General features: G+C 50.5%; 5 protein-coding genes across 5 annotated transcripts; 1 reads left to right on the top strand and 4 right to left on the bottom strand.

Annotated features, from left to right (window-relative positions):
- Position 1: 1 nt before the first annotated feature.
- M438DRAFT_296529 (SNF2 family DNA-dependent ATPase domain-containing protein) lies at positions 2–6228 on the bottom strand. The gene is made up of 3 exons (XM_029901908.1): positions 6037–6228; positions 5961–5968; positions 2–5908 (listed from the first exon to the last, which is right to left on the bottom strand). Exons 1-3 carry the CDS (start codon positions 6048–6050, stop codon positions 240–242), a joined length of 5691 nt encoding a protein of 1896 aa, XP_029760463.1. The 5' UTR covers positions 6051–6228; the 3' UTR covers positions 2–239.
- Positions 6229–6612: 384 nt separating this feature from the next.
- Positions 6613–9367, bottom strand: M438DRAFT_296530 (acetyl-CoA synthetase-like protein). Its single transcript, XM_029901909.1, has 6 exons — positions 8854–9367; positions 8607–8802; positions 8119–8551; positions 7801–8071; positions 7376–7751; positions 6613–7322 (listed from the first exon to the last, which is right to left on the bottom strand). Exons 1-6 carry the CDS (start codon positions 9007–9009, stop codon positions 7015–7017), a joined length of 1740 nt encoding a protein of 579 aa, XP_029760464.1. The 5' UTR covers positions 9010–9367; the 3' UTR covers positions 6613–7014.
- Positions 9334–10608, bottom strand: M438DRAFT_365205 (ribosomal protein L13). Its single transcript, XM_029907775.1, has 5 exons — positions 10565–10608; positions 10274–10409; positions 10088–10141; positions 9741–9999; positions 9334–9684 (listed from the first exon to the last, which is right to left on the bottom strand). Exons 1-5 carry the CDS (start codon positions 10583–10585, stop codon positions 9546–9548), a joined length of 609 nt encoding a protein of 202 aa, XP_029760465.1. The 5' UTR covers positions 10586–10608; the 3' UTR covers positions 9334–9545.
- Positions 10609–12176: 1568 nt separating this feature from the next.
- On the bottom strand, positions 12177–13496 carry M438DRAFT_210535 (uncharacterized protein). The gene is made up of 2 exons (XM_029899406.1): positions 13489–13496; positions 12177–13437 (listed from the first exon to the last, which is right to left on the bottom strand). The coding sequence occupies exon 2, from the start codon at positions 13193–13195 to the stop codon at positions 12323–12325; it is 873 nt and encodes a 290-aa protein (XP_029760466.1). The 5' UTR covers positions 13196–13437; positions 13489–13496; the 3' UTR covers positions 12177–12322.
- A 1499-nt stretch (positions 13497–14995) lies between these two features.
- On the top strand, positions 14996–17994 carry M438DRAFT_374425 (uncharacterized protein; the record flags this gene model as incomplete). Its single annotated transcript, XM_029908503.1, has 5 exons — positions 14996–15101; positions 15161–15947; positions 15997–16617; positions 16668–17049; positions 17101–17994. 5 exons carry the CDS (start codon positions 14996–14998, stop codon positions 17992–17994), a joined length of 2790 nt encoding a protein of 929 aa, XP_029760467.1.
- Between the last annotated feature and the right edge of the window lie 18 nt (positions 17995–18012).

Consider the following 18012-nt stretch of genomic DNA (forward strand, 5'->3'; position numbering starts at 1 on the left):
TCGGGTAAGTACGACCAAATCTTGTAATAAACTGCTTTTATTTCATGTTGTCAAGGAAGCGTCGAAAGACGCTCTAGCTAAGGTCGAATATGCCTTCCCTCCATTTAGGACGACCGCCCGTTTGACCCTCTTCCTTCCCTTTGCTAATCGTACAAAGAAACGCCCCGATATTCCTTCCTTTTCCATTGCCTTCCAGTCATGCCTCATTAAGAATAGGAAGCTGCTCCTCAAGCGGAAGATCATGCCTTCATGGTCGACAAGAAACCATCCAAGTTGAACTCCTCTTCGTACTGCTTTTCATCCCAGAGCTCGGAGAGCTCATCAAGAATGCCCTTCTTGCCTTTCTCGCGCACGTTACCTTCAGCATCCACGGCGTCTGCTTCGTCGATCGAATTGGGATCTCTGGGTTTATCTTCAAGTGATGGTGCGCCTTCTGTGTCGCCCATGTTGAACAAGTCCAGGATTTGATCTGTCTGCATGCTTCCCAAGCCAGCGTTCTGCTGATTGACAACGGTGCTAGCCACATCGATCTTGAATCTCTGCAAGCTGAGAATCTTCTCTTCGAGAGTGCCTCTAGTGATGAGTCGATAAACATTGACAACCTTCTTCTGACCGATACGATGAGCACGGTCCATGGCTTGGAGATCCTTCTGAGGGTTCCAATCGTGCTCAACAAAGATGACGGTGTCTGCTCCAGTCAAGTTGAGACCAAGTCCACCAACACTAGTTGTAAGCAACAAGCAATCGATGGATGGGTCAGAGTTGAAGCGGTTAACGATGTCTTGACGTTTGGATGCCTCGACACTTCCGTCAAGTCGGGAAAAGGTGATCGATGGTAGCATACGCTTGAAGACAGTTGATTCAACCATATCGAGCATCTCCTTCATTTGACAGAAGATGAGAGCTCTGTGCTGCGAGACAGCTTGATCTGCAGAGGGTACCTCACCGGCCGCGGCAGAGTCGACACCGATACCACAGTCAACGAGAAGATCCCTGAGAGCTGTAAGTTTGGGAGCGTGAACTGGATCGGTCAAACTAGAGTTTTGACGCGCCAACTGCGCTTGAATGGATGCGTATTGCTTGTGGCTTTCTTTCATTACCAAAGCTGGCGAGTTGCAAAGTTTACGCATGTACTGCAGAGCTTGGAAGATATGTTGCTTGGCCTCCTTGTCGGCCGAGCCAGCCTTCTCCGCAATCGTCTTTGACTCCTTGCGAGTGAAGTCTTCGAAGAGCTTCTTTTGCAAGTCACTCAAATCGCAGTAGTAGTTCTGCAGAATCTTGGGCGGTAAATCATCCAACACCTCTTCCTTGAGACGACGTAACAAGAATGGCAGAACTTGCTTGTGCAAGGCTTCGATGGCCAATGCACCAGCCTCTTGTTCTTTGGATGAAGACTTGCTGAAACGTGAAGCTGCAATGGGCTTGGCGAAGCGATCTTGGAACATCTTTTCTGTGCCAAGGAAGCCGGGCATCAAGAAGTCAAAGAGTGACCAAAGTTCGAGTACGTTGTTTTGAATAGGCGTGCCAGAAAGGATGAGACGATGGTTGCTTGCAATACGTTTGACGGCTTGAGTGACCTTGGCTTTGGGGTTCTTGATGAGATGGCCTTCATCAAGGACACAATAGTTCCAAGTGTAAGGTGCAAAGACTTCGACATCATTTCTGCAGATATCATATGAGGTAATGACAATGTCGGCCTCGGTGAGTTTGGCGCGGTGTTTGTTGCGCTCAGAGGGTGGTCCGACATAGGCGACAGCGTTGAGGAAGGGTGCATATGTACGAATCTCTTGCTGCCAATGTCCAGAAAGAGTCGGGGGACAAACGATCAAAGAGGGCATCTTGCGTTGGTCGGGTGCTTGAGTCTTAGCAAATTCCTCGGCGCGCATGTGGTGGTCACTTGCCACAATGCAGATTGTTTGCAATGTCTTGCCGAGACCCATGTCGTCACAGAGCACTCCATGGAGATGGTAGCGATTGAGGAACGCCAGCCAGTTAACACCATCCTGTTGGTACGAACGAAGATCGGCCTTGATTGCGACTGGAATCTCGAACGACTCGACCTTTTTGGGATCAAGCATCTGCGCAATGAATTTGCGTTCCTTTTCACGTCCCTTGAGGAGCTCTTCGGAGAGGCCCGGTGGGTCTGGAATACCGGCTTCGAGGGGTACCAGCTTGACCAATGTAGCAAATGCTGTAGTCGCAATCAAACGTACACCATTGTCCGAATCACTCATGCGTCCAAGTACTGGGACCAGGAGGAAGATGACATAGGGCAGAATGCGGTCTTCCATGACTTGGATGAGATGGTAGATGCACTCTATAGCGCCCTGTCTGCAATGAACGTCGGTTGGGTTGTTGATTGGTGGTAACACTCGTTCAACTAGCATGGTGAAACCCTTGACAGTAATCACACTGCACATGCTTGCGAAGCACTTGGCAGCAGTGTACCGGAGAACAGCAAGTCGTGTCTGAAGAGCTCTGGCGACGAGGCCCATGAGGTCGAGAACGAATTGATGCAAATCAGAGTGGAACGATGGCACCAATGCGCGGAGCGTAGACATGGCATCCACGACTTCTTGACCAACATTTTGTTCTGGATCCGTGATGTTGGCAGGTAATTCTCCAGAAAAGCAATTGCGAATTGGATCTTCGATGAGAGTACGAAGCATGGGAACCTTTTCGAACAATTCACTTCCGAACTTGATACAGAGTTGCTCCAATGCATCCTTGGTACCACGTCTTGTGATGCGAGCTTGGCGGACCTCTTTTTCGTATGTGGCAGCATCTGGTCGGTCTTGTATGTCTTCGTCTTTTTGCAACGAAAGAATGCCAGATTCTTTGTCTGCGTTCGGATGGAACTCTGGCGTCTCTCCAGTCTCCATGCAACAAAACTTAACCAAGTTACCAACAACCTTGTCGACAACCTTCATGCGACCACTGGCGACCAACTGATCGACCAAGTTGGTGATGGCAGCTGCAGAGCGTTTCTGAAGCTCGAAGTTTTCTTCATCCTTGACACTGTCCATGAGAGCTTTGATGGTGGCCTGAGGCTTCTTTGGAATCTCCTTGAGCGCCACAATGGCAGCAGCCGCAGCGGACTTAATGCGGACATCGCGTTGTTTCTTGATGAGGGTTGCCTCGGCAATGACAGAATCAACATCTTGCTTTGCGCTAGACAGCATTTCGGTTGCAGTGACGCGCTGAGCAGGTGAAAGTGTCTTGTGCAATCTTGCATAGTCTTGCACTGCGATGCGCTCTCCATCGGCAAGCGAGAAGGCGCTCTTACCGGCTTCTGGCTCTCCTTGAACCACGACGGCGATTGTGGGAAGCTTGCCTGGAGGCACATGTGCCTTCTCACGGAAAGCGTTGAGAAGACTCTGGCACTGTGCACGTACGATCTGAAGATAGCTGGTGAGATCACTGTACCAGGTAGGCCTATCTTCTTCCACCAGTGGACGGAGATTTTCAGCGAAGGAAGAGACAAGATCGTCCTTGGCGGTCAAGGTTTTGGCGTACTCCTCAATGAAGACGGCGGTGAAGAGTTGTGTGGTTGAGAAAGTGGACTTGAGGCCTGGTAAAATCTTTGAAGAGAACATGTCACGTCTCGTCTCTGCCGGCCAGACCTGACAAGCCTTTGCAAGAGCTTGAGCTGCGTGAGTTCTGGATCTGATCATAATGTCTGCTCCAACAAGATCGACATCGCCCTGCATCATGTGTCCATCAACGTTGTGGGCTGATGAGGAGGTTGGTGGTGGCATATCCTTCTCCTTCTTGTCCGATCTTCTTCTCTTTCTGGCAGGTTCAGAAGTTCCGTTGACGGGTGAGGATTTACGTGTAGCACTGCTTAGCGGAGCATAGCTGAAACCCGATGGGCGTATGAAAAGTGTCGCATCCATTGGAATGGGGTGACGGGATACACCAATGGGATGCAGAGTGAGAGCGACCAATGGCGAGACATGAGGCTCAAATTCATTGGCAAACTTGTTGGGGTCCTTGGCCAGAACATCCACCAATGCATACCAGACTTGGAGGGACAACTTGAGAACAGTTTCATTGCGCTCCACGAGCAGGTTCTGATAGACGAGGCGCAGAGCTCTGCCATCGACCCAGCTCTTGGCGTCTTCGCCATCGATATTGACAAAGGTGAGGAGGGCGCGGAGAACGGCAGAACGCACAGTACTGATGGTGTGGCGCAAGAAGGGATACAAACGAGGTACCAACTCCGCAAACGATTGCTCTGGGTTCTCTGCAGCATTCTTCTTCATAGCGTCGAGAACCTCGGGGAAGCTGCAAAGCTTTGCGAGTAGATCCATGACAGATCCTGTACTGGCACTGAGGTCGTCGCTCAGGTTTGACAGACATTCCCAAACGACGCTGATAAGATGGTTGAGTGCAGCATGACGCATGTTGACAAACTCTTTGGCAACAGGAATCAATGTGGCTGCGCTGACCGCTCGGACGTCGTCGTCGCTGTCTCCGAGTCCTTTAATAACACACTCGAGAACGCCATCCATCAAAAGATTGTCTTGGAGCAACAAGTCGTTCCTGACTGCCACAAGATATCTCATACCAATCATACCACCATGACAAGCATGCCAGATGCGTCTGTTGACTTTGAGGTCTTTTTGCATGACCAATCGGTAGAGGATGCGGTTAACAGCGTGTACCGAGGATGCAGGTAAATATTGCAAGAGTGCGCCCAGAGTCTGGCCAGCGGTCTCTCTGATTGGTGCAATGGCATTGTCTGAGACGTAGTCTGCAAATCGATCGAGCATGAACACGCAGCAGATGCGGCAAGCAAGATCATCGAGCCATGCCTGGTTGAGTCGTTCGTTCTCAGAATGGGACTTGTTTAGCACACGGCCAGCTCCACCGCCATGGACACGGACGATCTCTCGAAGTCCCATTGCAGCACCGTGACGAATCTCCCAAGCAGGATCAAACATGTCCACGGTAAGGAACTCGCATAGGCGCTCAAAGGGCCATCCGTTACCGGCTTCCTCGACTTCGGTTTGGAACGCGGACTTTTCGGGCACTGGTGCACCTTTGAATTCCGAAACCACCTTTGCATCATCGTCACCACCCTTTCTTTCAAGCGAGAAATAATCGGGAACGGTGCTCTCCGCCTTTTCGTCTTTGATAATGGTTTCCGATTCGGCTGGTGTTGGTATCGTAGTGCTCTCGCGTCTCATGCTGGTAAGGTCGTATTTGAACTTCTTGTTGTCGCGTTTCAGCTCCTCCTTTCTGCGTCGCTTGAGCATGTTTAGCTGTCTCTTGCTCATAGCCTCAGAAGCAGCTTGCTGTTCGCTGGGAGAAACGACAGCAGTTTCAGACACGCTATTGGCCCGGGAGATGGATGAATCTGCACTCGGCAAGCCTGGTGTTGGGAAGCTGGTGCGAACGGCAATGTCTGTTTCGGTGACGAGTTCATCTTCCATGTACTCTCCACCTAGTCCGAGTCGGTTGGTGAGAGTCTTCTTTTGGTGTGCAAGCCTTTGAGCAGGGTCCATTCCAGCCAACTTGAAGTCGTATTGACGTCCGGCACTTCCGAGCAGCTCTTTTCCATTGGTAAGGATGGCTTCGACGTCCAGAGTTGCGAGTTGCAGTTGATCCTCGGACACTAGAGGTGTGGACAGTCCATTCTCATGTTTGAGCTCTTCCTTGACTCCGTTCTCGTTCTTGACATCGTCTTCATTGGGATCGAACTTTGGTGCATGCTCGACGATACCACCCAAAGCCTTTGCAGCTGCTGTTCGCGTGTCCCAGGAGGATGAGCGAAGGAAGGGAACGACTCTGGTTAGTAGGTTGAAAAGTTCATCTGGATGGTTCTTTTGAACATCCGCAAGCTGTGTAGCAGCCGTGTTGCGAATGAGTTGTGTGCTACCAGTGTCTAGAAGAATGACCAATCCTGCACGAAAGTTAGAAGACCCCACATCAGTCATTCAATAATGTAAACATACGGTCAAGTCTGCAAGCATCACGTGTATGGTTAGCAAAGATGAATCCTTCGGAGATTGCCGCTGTATATGCACTTACCTTGTGGCACTCATGTTGTAGTCAAATCTTTAGTGCAAAGTAATCAAATTCCCATCAACGCCCTCTTCCAACGCAAAGAGTGAATTTTAGTGAAGCCGAATTAGTGGTTCATTAGCATGATAAAATGTCGCGTGGAAAACGAAGAGTAAATGAAATGGTATGGTTGCTTCGTCACGCGTCAGCCGAGGCCGCTATGAAGGAGGTCTCCGGCTTTTCGATGGCGGCGTCAAATGCCTCTTTAAAGTCTCGTCGAAGGAAAGAACGACGCCTTTGGGAAGGCACGCTAAGCGCTTGGGCAACTATATGGCTCGTGCACGAAAGGGTTTTTAGGCACACCTCTGACGCTTCCACATCTCATGTTGGTCAAATTCTCGAGCTTGAAGGCTCACGGTATAAACACATTCGGATTGACCCACGGAAGTGAGTGAAGTCTGCTTGCAAGTGCGATCGTCATGAAATAGGAGCAGGAACGCGCGACAAGGATCCCCTTTGATGGTTGTTATGGCATGCATGCGCTGCGCAAGAAAACGTTCTTTATTGAGGCTGGTCCATGTTCTATACAAACTTCTACCAACCACCTGTCTTCTTTTTTCACTCTATGGCTGTTTGACGTGATTCGCGTATCCTATCAACATCACTGCCTCCCCTTGTGCTGAACATCGCTATAGAAATGCACGATTTCTGTGAACATTATGCGTAGCCTCCACCGAGAGCAGAACGGTTTATACTCTTCTGCGGACGACTGCACTGATCTCGAAAATACCGTGTATTGCTACAGGCCGGCTGTATAACCCCAGGTGTGGTCGTGGGAGATGGCTAAAAATGACAGATTTTAGCACAACATATATTCTACAGGAGTTTTTAAGCATGTCTGTTTGGTCAGAATATCCGTACGCATAGATGCGTCGTATATTTCTGTAGCCAACGTCGATCAACATGATCCGCAATCCCGTCCGGCTGCGGAAGTTCCACATCCGTTTACACCCCCTTCTCCCCCTTCTTGGCCCAGTCTCGCAACACATTCTTTTGTAGCTTTCCGGTACTCGTCTTTGGGAGCTCAGCCACTATGGTCACTTCTCTAGGGACCATGAAGCGGCTGATGTTGCTCTGGTTCCTGGCCCACTCAATCACTTCCTCGCCTTTGAGGCTCTCCTTCTTTGCAGTGACGAAGGCATGTGGGCGCTCTCCCCAATGACTATCAGGCACTGCTACACATGCTGCTTCGAGAATATCCGGATGGGTAACCAGCATAGACTCCAAGGCGACACTTGAGATGTTTTCTCCTCCTGTTATCCTGTAAGCCAAAGTGCAACCATCGAACCCACAGAGCGACACATACCTGAGATGATAATATCCTTGGCTCGATCGAGAATCTGGATGGCACTATCTTCATGCACAACAGCAAGGTCGCCGCTGTGCAAGACTCCTCCGGCAAATAACTTTCTGGTCGCCTCCTCATCCTTGTAATAAGCGAGACAGGTGATGTTGCCTAAAAAGACGATTTCGCCAATCTCCTTGCCATTCTTTTCGACATCTTCGATGTGATCGTCTGGAAGGTCAGTCTTGATCACACGCACAGGCAGAGATGTGACGAAGCCGTGTCCTTGACGAGCCATCTTTGCATACTTCTCGTCTCCTGGTAGCTGGTTCCATGTTTGCATGTGGTAGCCTTTGGTTATGGGTCCGTACGTTTCTGTCATTCCATAAACATGAACCTACGAAACAGTCAGGTTTTATTCAAGACAAGGACACTATTCATCTTACGGGATACAGATTCAAGTTCTCCATGGTCTTGAACAGATGAGCCGAGGGTGGGCTCGCTGCCACTGTTACACGAACGGGTTGTTGTAATCGTTCAGCTCCAGGATCATTGCACAGAAGTGTGTTTACCGTTGGGGCCGAATTCATGTGAGTGATGCCTTCTTCCTTCATGAGTCGCCAGATCTCTGGATAATCGATCTTTCTCAAACAGTAATGTGTGCCACGGACCGCTGTGACTGACCATGGGAACGTCCAACCCATTGCATGGAACAGCCTACCACAGCATTAGTGACAATCTCGGTACAGTGCTGCGTGACTTACGGCAATGTCCAGAGATAGTGGGCACGTTGCGACCCATGATAATTTAGACCAGATTCAATAATATTGCCCATGGCCGCGAGGTAAGCACCTCTATGCGAGTACATCACTCCTTTTGGCCGCGCAGTGGTTCCAGAAGTGTAGGCCAATGCGAGTAGCGAGTTTTCGTCAGGAGTAGTATGTTCGAGATTCTCCCATCCTTTAGACCCAGTCTCAATGTCGTACTTCAACCCCTCAAGGACTGCTTCATCGAAGGGCCCCGAGAGCTGTCCCTCGGTCGCATCAGTATCGGTGTCGATGATGATCTTAATGTCAGGATGCGCTTTCCGGAAACCATCCAGCAGTTGAACAAACTCGGCATCCACAATAATGCTATCCACCTCAGAGTGCTCAAAGATGTAAGTAATGTCTACCGGTTGCAATCGGTAGTTGACTCCTGTTCGGAGATTAGGCTTTTGTGAATACAAGTAACTGTTCATGACGCTACTCACCAACATTGACTGATCCTGCAGCCGCAATCCCAAAAATGGCTTCCAGAAAAGCAGGTGTATTGGGACACAAGATGCCAACTCGCTTATAGTTATGGCGTCTCAGATAGTATGCAAGACCTCTGGCACGATCCGCAAATTCTTGATAGCTTCTCCGCAGAATCTTCTTGTTTGCAGTAACATGGTAGATGGCAGGAGCCTGAAGGCATGGTTAACGATGTTCTTTTCAGGATAGCATGCCAGTTCATACATTTGGTTCGATTGTCGCTGCACGTGGCAGAAAGAAGGTGGGAGATAGTTGATGTGTATTACAGCTTTGGGTCTCTGGAACAGTCTTTTGCGAAGAGAATGCCGAAGGTAAGAGTTGAGATGCGAGAGCAGACAATCTGCCAGCGGCAGATGACATATTGAAGGATCGACGAGAACCACTGAGGTGGGAAGACGAACCGCAGACCTGGTTGATGGACGGTAGATGATATGGAGCAGGAACAAGCGTATAGTACAAGGAGTAAGTACTCTAGCAATAGATGAGGTTCCAACGATACTATAATTGCGGGTGGAGGAAGGGAAGACCAGAATGCGGGGGTTCGAGGTGGGGGACCGAGGTGGTTTAACGCACGCCAAGTAGACATAACTGGGAAGGTTTAACCAAGTCACGATGAATCAATCAGCACTCGCGATTTGAATAGGAATCACAGTACACTTGTAAGACGTTTGCGCGTGAAATTGGGTATTGTTGAGAGTGCCATGACTTTTTCGGCTTGTGCCATTTCTGAAAAGCGTTTCGTTTTTGTTTTCCCTAGCCCCAAATCGCTGAACATAGAAACAAAGCAAGCCATTATGGGTGTGGGCTTGACGCTCCCCTAAGCACTACACCGACGTTATGAGTGCTCAAAGGGAGCAGGTTGGACGCGACAAAGAACTTCGACTCTCCAGCCACATTTAGTAACCGTAAGAAGCGAGCTCGGTCTTGACCTTGTCGTCGACCTTGGCGGTCTTCTGGGCCTCGGCGAGCGAACGGCGAGCGGCCTTCTTGCGCTCGTAGTAGGCAGCACCCTTGACCTTTCTTCTCTCCTCGAGTCTATGTGTACTGTGTTAGCATCCGAAAGTTGACTGCAGCAGCAGGAATTCCCGTACCTGGCAACAACATCCTGGTACTTCCAGCCGAACTCGTGGCCGAGTCTGCCGACGGTGCAGTACTTGCGGCCGGGCTTGAGGCGGAGGACACGGAGGGCCTGGGGGACGACCATGCGCTTCTTGTGGTCGTATGGGGGAGGAACACCATCGAAGGTCTTCAGGCGCTCAAGAGCGGCGGCACCACGGGCAGTCTTGTGAGGGATCATACCACGGACGGTGCGCCAGAACATCTTGGAGGGAGCGCGGTAGTGCCAGGGACCTATAGTCCAAGTCAGTGACCAGGCAAATATAAAAAGAGTCTCATGCCCTCAGGCAGAGGAGACCTCGTGGATTTATGGTTTACATACCACCACGGGAAGCGTTGTAACGCGTCTGCTTGCGCAGGAAAGCCTGGTACTTCACTGTTGTGTATTATGTTAGCCTAGCTCTTTCTTGATTTCGTTGCACAATTGCCGCCAGATCGATGTTCGAGGAAGTGTTCGGTGTGCGATAGCGACTGGCGGCGGTTTATGCGGTGCGGTGTTTGGACGTACGCTTAGCGCGGAAGAACTCTCCAGAGATGTTGAGGGCCTCGCAGCGGACGACAACGATCTTCTGGCCGTTCAAGAGCTGCTTGGCGACAGTGCTGGCCAGGCGACCGAGCAAGTGTCCCTTGCCGTCAATGACGATCTGTATACACCCGTATTGTCAGCCATTGCTCCTATGACTGGTGTTTCGCTTGCGTGTGCAGCAGGTGTGTGTGTGTGCGCGCTTCTAGCCGTCGCATTTCCAGTTTCCGATTCCTTCTCTTTCTCTGCTCACTGCGGTGGAGGGATGTCACATACGACAGGCTGAAATTCCGACATCGTTGCTGGTCTGTGATGGGGTGTCGATGGGTGTAAAAGTCGCGGGTGGTCGAAAAGCACAAATCCCAGTGAGTGTGCAAAAATGGAAAGCGCGACGGTGCGTGGACCGAATTGCTTGGCGCGCTGCCGACAATAATCCGCTAGCGCGGCTAGTGCTTTCGGTTCACCCTCGACGCTCTGGACTTCCTTGCTCGATTGCTTTATGAAAATATCCGGCGAGTAGTACTGTAGTCGTAATCGTCGCCGACTCAAAAGAAGAGATCGAAGGCTGGGGACTTTTTTTGCATGACGACGAGAAATCTCGTAAGCACTGTGGAATTCTCGCTATTCTTCAACTACATCTATGACTTGGCTGGGCGCTTTAGGCACTGCCTCACACGACAACACTTCCAAACTACTCGGCAAAGTCATCGATAGCAATGTCTACGTTCGTAAAAAGCGATCAAGCCTGGTCTTTAAAGTGCAACAAGCGACAACTAACCCGTTGGCAACTTTACTCGTTTCGACCTTCGGAGCAGCGCTTTCGCGATATTCGTATGGCGATTCTTCTGATCAAGTTCTCAGTCGCCAGCAGAGCCAGTCGAAAGTTAGCCAGATCAAATGCCACCACTCACAATTGCAGTGTATACCGATGGCGATCAGACAAGCCTGCACGTTACCACTTCCTTAATTCATCTTCGGAGATGATATAACAAGAATACAGTATCAGAATTAAGCATCAGTGTTACAAGCCTGACCTACTTGCAGCAGTCTCTTCTTGATCTTGCGTCGCACTTTGTTCGCTATGATAACCTCGTCTCTTCACTATCCAAAGTCAGGCCTGTCAGTGGACCTATCAGCGTTTGCCGAGACCTATTACAAGAGAAATTCGAAGAGACGGCATGTGAGACTTACCCAGACAGCATGTCGAAGTTGGCTACGTTCAATCTTACCTGCTCACCCTCTGTCGTTTTTTCGAAAACATCTGGCATGTACTCAATATCACCATGCTGCGTGTTTCGTCGACTTCTGAGCATCTTCAGCTTTTCGATAATTTTGCCCCAGTCGGCCTGGGTTTGGGCATGCCATTGAGCCGATCATGAAACTTGTATAATCTTGACAAGCACTTTTTTTGCCTCGATAAAGGAGGTCGAGGGAATCAAAGGCGGCGGATTCGACAATACCTGCAGAGTTGTGGTAACATTGCTTGTCTGGTTTATCATTGTCAGACTTGAACTCTCCTCCCGCAGGGTGTGAACAACATGGCCAGATATGCAACCCTTCTAGAAGTTCTTCACGTAGAGCCAATACTTGTTGGCTCGTCTGAAAAGAGAGATCCGGCAGACATGGCGCGCCCTCGAGACCGGCTGAAGAAGACGCCACAACAAACAATACAGAAGTTCTAATCAGTAATCTTGCTATAGATGTACCTTGATGGGTACTTCGATTTACGAAGACGTTATGCATATTGATTACTTCTCATGTTCACGCAAGCAACAGCAGCAACGCTCTTGACTAACAATCCGTAGACATAAGTTCATTCCTTCTTGGATGGTCCATTCAATTACTTCTACTTGTCGATGCAAAAATTCCTGGTTCGTTTCGCCTTTTTGATTCTGGGCCTGCTAAGGAGTCTCCAGGTAGGAACCAGGGCGTCAAAAAATGAGAGAATGCATGAACGCCTCTGTCTTGCGTCAACGAATGGAAACCGCGTAATAGGTCGCCTGTAGTGATCCAGGTGCCTAGCCAATTCTTCAATCACGACTTCATAGAGTCATCCAGGCTGTTGAGAACATTCTGTGCTTCTCTGACCAGCTCCTTCCTTCTTGCTCTAGCCTCTGGTTCGCCCTCGGTTTCAACGGCATCCAGCTTTAGGAGAACCTGTGCGAGAACAGTCTCGCTGAGACGCTTGTGCTCGAACTCCCTTTTTGCTTGCTCCGGTGGTGGGTTGGCCAAGAACTGAACACATTGAGGCAGTAGGGTCTGGAGGGTTGAGTTGACGGCGTTCAATTTGTCCATAGGGGTGACCGGAGCGGGCGGTGGGCGGGGGGACTGCGTTCTCGAAGTATCGTTTAGAGGGGTGCCAGAAGGTGTTGCCGACTTCTTGGACTTCTTCTTCTTGTTCTTGTTGCGATTGCGCTTCCTCTTGGGAACGTCCCCACCATCAACAGACGCATCCTCGGCCTCGGAATCGCTCGAACTCATGGACTCGGGGACATTGTCTCCAACAACACACATAATCTCGCTGTTGTGTCGCAGGCCTTCGGTGCGACAAGAGTTGGCATCCTCCTTCATGTTCTTGCCCCTGAAGAAGAGCTTGATGCGACGTGCATCTGCGCCAGTCTTCTTGGCTGCCTGCTCTCTGACAGACCCAATCTTCAGCTCGCCTCTTTCAATCGTGTAGGCAGGGAAATGCACCGGATAGCTGATGCGCTTGCTCTTGAGAACCAGCACGTCGGTATCTCTGGGCGGACCAGATGGGGTGGGCGAGGCTTCTCTTTGTTCGGCATTCTTCAGATCGTCAGATGTAATGTAGCTGTAGTCCGAGTCTTTGACCTGCGCCGAGCCACCAGAACGACCAAAAGGCGAGAAGCGTCCAGACCAGGAGCCGAATCGAGATGACCACGACATGACTAAAGCGATGGCGGTCAGAGTAAGGGCGGCAAGGACAGAGGAGTCCTGTTGGCTGAACCAGAATTGGGCACGCTGCCAGAGGTCGGTGGGAGTATCGGCGGGTTGAATAGGTTGAGTGGTGAGCTTTTCCAGGGTGGTGGAGGCGCTTGAGAAGGCCTGGCGGATATTATCCTGCAAGGCGCCGACGAGAGATGCAGCCAGTTTGACGGTGGTTATTGCGACCTACCAAACACTCAAGTCTGTGGTCTTGTTTGAATGTGCGATCGTCGTCAGAACTTTCCGTGACGCACCTCAGGAGCACGAGGGGTCGCCGCACATACCAACTACTACAAGCTGTGGCTAGTTGGGACATGTAGCCACACTTGCTTGCCAAGGTCTCGACATTCACTACTCCGTACTTTTATTGCCTACGCAGACTATGCCCTTGAGCCTCGAGCTGCTTCACTTCATCCATGGCTGCCGTCCTCTCTCTACTTGTTCCCCTGAGACACTTTATCTCGCACCTTACGCCCTACCGACAAAAACTGCCGAGCCTTGTCAACCAGCGGAATGACCGCCATACCTTTCGAAGCGAGAGTAGTCGCATGCGTAAGCACTAAGGAGCATTCTGAAAATGCAGTCGCACAGCAGCTTCTCGAAGGCTTGCCTTGGTTAGGCTTGGCCACGCGGCCTTTCTCTCCTGGCGCATACAAACGTGATGACACGGTGGCTCCTCTGATCGAGTCCAGATTGAATTCGTCACCTCGTTTTCAAGATAAGGTATGTAGCTAGAATTAGCATGGCGCGTCTCCGAAGTTCGTACAGGCTATCTGGTGCTTGTGCTACGACAAGCTTCTGTTATCCACGCAATCTACGCAAGAATGCGACTGGTTGATGTGGACATTCAGGCAGAGAGAAAGAAGGCCGGAGTGTCGGTCCTCGGCGATATGAAAGAGCGACTTTGATACAAGCTTTGCGCCACATGTGCTCAGGTGTAGATCAACCAGATAGATCCAACTTAGGAACGATTGGAAGAATTGCAGCTTCGTAAGGCGTATAAGACATCGTCTAGAGCAACACAAGGTGGCCCGAAACGAGGGCACAAACGAGACTTGAGTAAACAAATACTCTAGAAGCTCCACATACCACAAGGTTATCAGGATCCAAGGTCAAGATAGGCGAGTCAGGAAACAACAGGCGGGAACATGTGGGAATAAGGGCAGGAGCTAGGACCAGCTATTCTGGTCGCGAGAGTTTTCTGCCCCATTTATGGTCTGTAGAAGCGCGAAATCCTTCTGCAGAGACGCCCTTCTCTCGCTCAAAAGTCGATTTTGCCAACAGGCCAAGAGAGCACAAGAACAAAAATTGCGCTTGGCGACTGATTGGACAGTCCAGAAACGTAATAGTCGGTCGATACTCCAGGGAGCGGTACGCTGTAACCCTGCCAGTCACGCAGTGTTTAACCGCCGCGGCGGCCGAGAGACTCGGACTTAAAACTAGCGGCATATTGGATCCAGTTCGAATCGCTAGGTCATCGTCCTGTGTCGTTTGACAAAAGTGCATCGTTCCGCACCGTATTACAAACCCCGGGTTCCCATAGAGAGTGCACTTCGTTTTTCGACCCTCCGTCTGTTCGCTCTATACCACGCACTTACTCAAATACAGCCCCGCATCTCCATGGTCATGGAGGCGACTTCGCCCGACATGTACGACGACAATAGTGAAGGCGAGCATTGGGAGACGGACATCAAGCATGAGTCACAGACGTCTCCCGCAGGCGCGACCGGATCATCATCGCATTCCAAACCCCAGCTGCCCATGCAGAAGCGTCGGCGAGTGACTCGAGCTTGCGACGAGTGCAGAAGAAAGAAGATCAAGTGCGACGGCAAGCAGCCTTGCACGCATTGTACAGTCTATAGCTATGGTAAGCCCCTTGTCCGAGTTGTGTCATTGCGCAAAGACGTGGGTTCTGACCCGATATAGAATGTACCTACGATCAGCCGTCTAATCGCCGTCGCAACCCCGCGCCCCAGTACATCGAGGGTCTGGAGCATCGAGTCCACCGCGCCGAGACGTTGCTGCGAATGCTCATGCCAGACCTCAACTTGAATGACCCTAGCATCGATGTCGCTGTGGCACAAGGATACATACCCGGCTTCTCCAACAAGCCCGTCACCAATGGCAGTCCAGCCACGAAGCCCGCGACTCTTCCACCTACCACTCTTACATCTGCTCCAAGTGCAGAAGCAAAAGATACTAACCTAGAATCAATGGTTCGTGCTATTGGACAGTTAGAACTCGACGAACAAGGAAACTGGGATTACCATGGTCATTCTTCTGGTCTTAGTTTCGTGCGGCGAATGCGGGAGCAGCTGGGAGATCTACTAGGACCCGACGCCAAGACTACTCCATTCGTTAAATCGAGACCAATGTCACAGGTATTCGATTCTCCAAGATCGTTGAATCCGGATTCGCCTGGCATGGGCATGGAGGGCGCAGTTCCTGGCACAGACCTTCCATCCAGAGCCGTCGCTCGAGATCTTTGTGAGACTGCCATCAACGATGCTTCTGTTCTCATGAGAGCTATTCATGTTCCGACTTTCTGGGCATCCTTCGAGCGCATGTACAACACACCATACGAAAACTACACCAACCAGGACCACAAGTTTCTTCCACTACTGTACAGTGCCATGTCAGTAGGCTGTTTGTTTGGTAGTGATGAACAGAGTCCTTTGAACCAGGCTGGTTACGAAAGTGCAATCGACCAAGGGTGAGTAGTTCAGCGAAGCCTGGACGGATTCAAAGCTAACGCGACATAGTTTCAAATACTTCAGAACAGCACGTCAATTGCTCGATATAGCAGACTGCCGAGACTTGACTTCGATTCAAGCAGTTCTCTACATGATTTCATTCTTACAGTGCTCCGCCAAACTATCTCAGTGCTATGCATATGTAGGCGTGGCGCTGCGCTCAGCTCTTCGCATGGGACTGCACAGATCCAACCCATCGTTCAGTCGCACGTTTAATCCTATCGAGGCTGAAACCAGAAAACGCGTCTTCTGGACCATTCGCAAGATGGATATTTATGTCGGCGCAATGCTGGGCTTGCCACAGACATTGAGCGAAGAGGATATTGACCAGGAATACCCCCTCGAGATTGACGACGAGTATATCACCGAGGAAGGTATACTCCCCATGCCAGAAGGAACCACGCCACTCACTACAGTCTTCAATGCGCACAGCCGACTAGTGGAACTCTTGATCAAGATTGTCAGAAACGTGTATCCTATTAGGGCGAAGAACGTGCAGAGCAACACTGACCGCTCCTACACTGTGCCGTTTTCGGTCATTCGTGACATTGAGAACGATCTCGAAACTTGGAAGAGTAATTTGCCTGCTGGGCTGGACCCATGCAATAACTCGAACCCCAAACTCACACGGTATGTGTACAACAGTGCCAGTCTTGTGTTCAACACTGACCATTTTACAGGGCGCAACAACTCCTTCGTATCGCATACGCTCATGCTCAAGCGATGCTTTACAGACCTTTCCTGCATTTCGTTGCGACCGACAAGCGATCACATAACATTGACCAACGTGCCTACACATGCGCAGCTTCGTACGTAAACCTTTCAAGAAACCATATCCATCTGTGCGTACAGATGAAGCAAAAGGGGTTGTTGAACGGGGCACATTGGTTCGTGATGTACACAACCTTCTTTGCTGTTGTTTCATTGATATACTTTGCGGCCGAGAATCCACAAAACATCACCACTGAAGCTGTTTTGAAGGACGCTATCCAAGGTAAGGAGGTGTTGGCGTCATTGGCCAAACGCAGCATGGCGGCAGATCGATGTGCTACCACACTTGAGGTATGTCTTCTTGAGATCAATCTTTCTGATCGTATGCTTACAAACGATAAGGGAATCTTCAAAGCATTGCCAGCTTGGGCACGCGAAGGTCGTACGAATCCTGTTCCCTCGCGTAAGCGTCGGCAAAGCTCGACCATCGCTCCTCCGCCGCAGAGTGCACGAAGCCACCCAGACATCTCGGTTACTGCTAAGGAGCCGCCACCACCTCAGCCCGGCTCAGTGCAGCGAGCCAGCACATTCCCAAACCAGGGCTCTAATGTGTCACTCGCATCGGCGTATGATCAACGCATGTCCTTCCCTACACCCTCAATGAGCTCAGGAAGTGGTCCATACACGCCTACCAGTCCAGACTTCAACCAGCAGTCCCTGGTCAGTGGACCCATGGAGACCAGCAGCCCTTCCAATGGTTTGCTCCCCTACAACCTTCCACTGGATATGACAAACCCCAATTTGCCAGATCTGTCAGCAATGATGTTCCCGTCTGCAGAGCCCTTCACATACCCCAATCAACCCTTGACGACCTTCGAAAACAACCAATTTGCCAAGGATCCAAACATGTTCAACAATTTCAACGAGTCAAAGGTTCCGGTCATGATGCCAGGACAGAGCAATGCAACGGAGGCAGACAATCTCGAGGCTCAATTCTATGCTTTGCCTCCATACATGATGCAGCAACAGCAGCAACAGCGACAGCAGCAGCAACAGCAGAGTAGGTGGGAAATGGGTATGATGCAACAGCAGCAACAACAGCAGCAACAGCAACAGCAGCAAGCACAGATGGCGAACTTGCGCCAAGTGTCTGGTGGGTGGGCTGGACAGCAACAACCGCTTGGACAAGGAGCAGGATTTCCTAATATAAATTTGAATGACATGTTTGGAGGAGAGAACGACATATTCGGTGGCGGTATGCTCATGGATCAAGGATACAGGGGCCCTGGAATTTGAGAGGCAGAGGCAGAGGCA

The sequence above is a fragment of the Aureobasidium pullulans genome (assembly GCF_000721785.1).
Source record: "Aureobasidium pullulans EXF-150 unplaced genomic scaffold scaffold_9, whole genome shotgun sequence".
NCBI classification, from domain to species: domain Eukaryota; kingdom Fungi; phylum Ascomycota; class Dothideomycetes; order Dothideales; family Saccotheciaceae; genus Aureobasidium; species Aureobasidium pullulans.

What these genes read in the sequence shown, in the direction of transcription:
- M438DRAFT_296530 (XM_029901909.1), bottom strand. Translation starts at nt 9,009, where the DNA reads ATGTCATCTGCCGCTGGCAGATTGTCTGCTCTCGCATCTCAACTCTTA. An exon ending in TGCAGGATCAGTCAATGTTG is followed by an intron (nt 8,552 to 8,606) that starts GTGAGTAGCGTC and finishes ATCTCCGAACAG; the next exon opens with GAGTCAACTACCGATTGCAA. An exon ending in AGAACTTGAATCTGTATCCC is followed by an intron (nt 7,752 to 7,800) that starts GTAAGATGAATA and finishes ACTGTTTCGTAG; the next exon opens with GTTCATGTTTATGGAATGAC.
- M438DRAFT_365205 (XM_029907775.1), bottom strand. Translation starts at nt 10,585, where the DNA reads ATGTCGGAATTTCAGCCTGTC. An exon ending in TGTCGGAATTTCAGCCTGTC is followed by an intron (nt 10,410 to 10,564) that starts GTATGTGACATC and finishes GGGTGTATACAG; the next exon opens with ATCGTCATTGACGGCAAGGG. An exon ending in TACCAGGATGTTGTTGCCAG is followed by an intron (nt 9,685 to 9,740) that starts GTACGGGAATTC and finishes CAGTACACATAG; the next exon opens with ACTCGAGGAGAGAAGAAAGG.
- M438DRAFT_210535 (XM_029899406.1), bottom strand. Translation starts at nt 13,195, where the DNA reads ATGTCGTGGTCATCTCGATTCGGCTCCTGGTCTGGACGCTTCTCGCCT.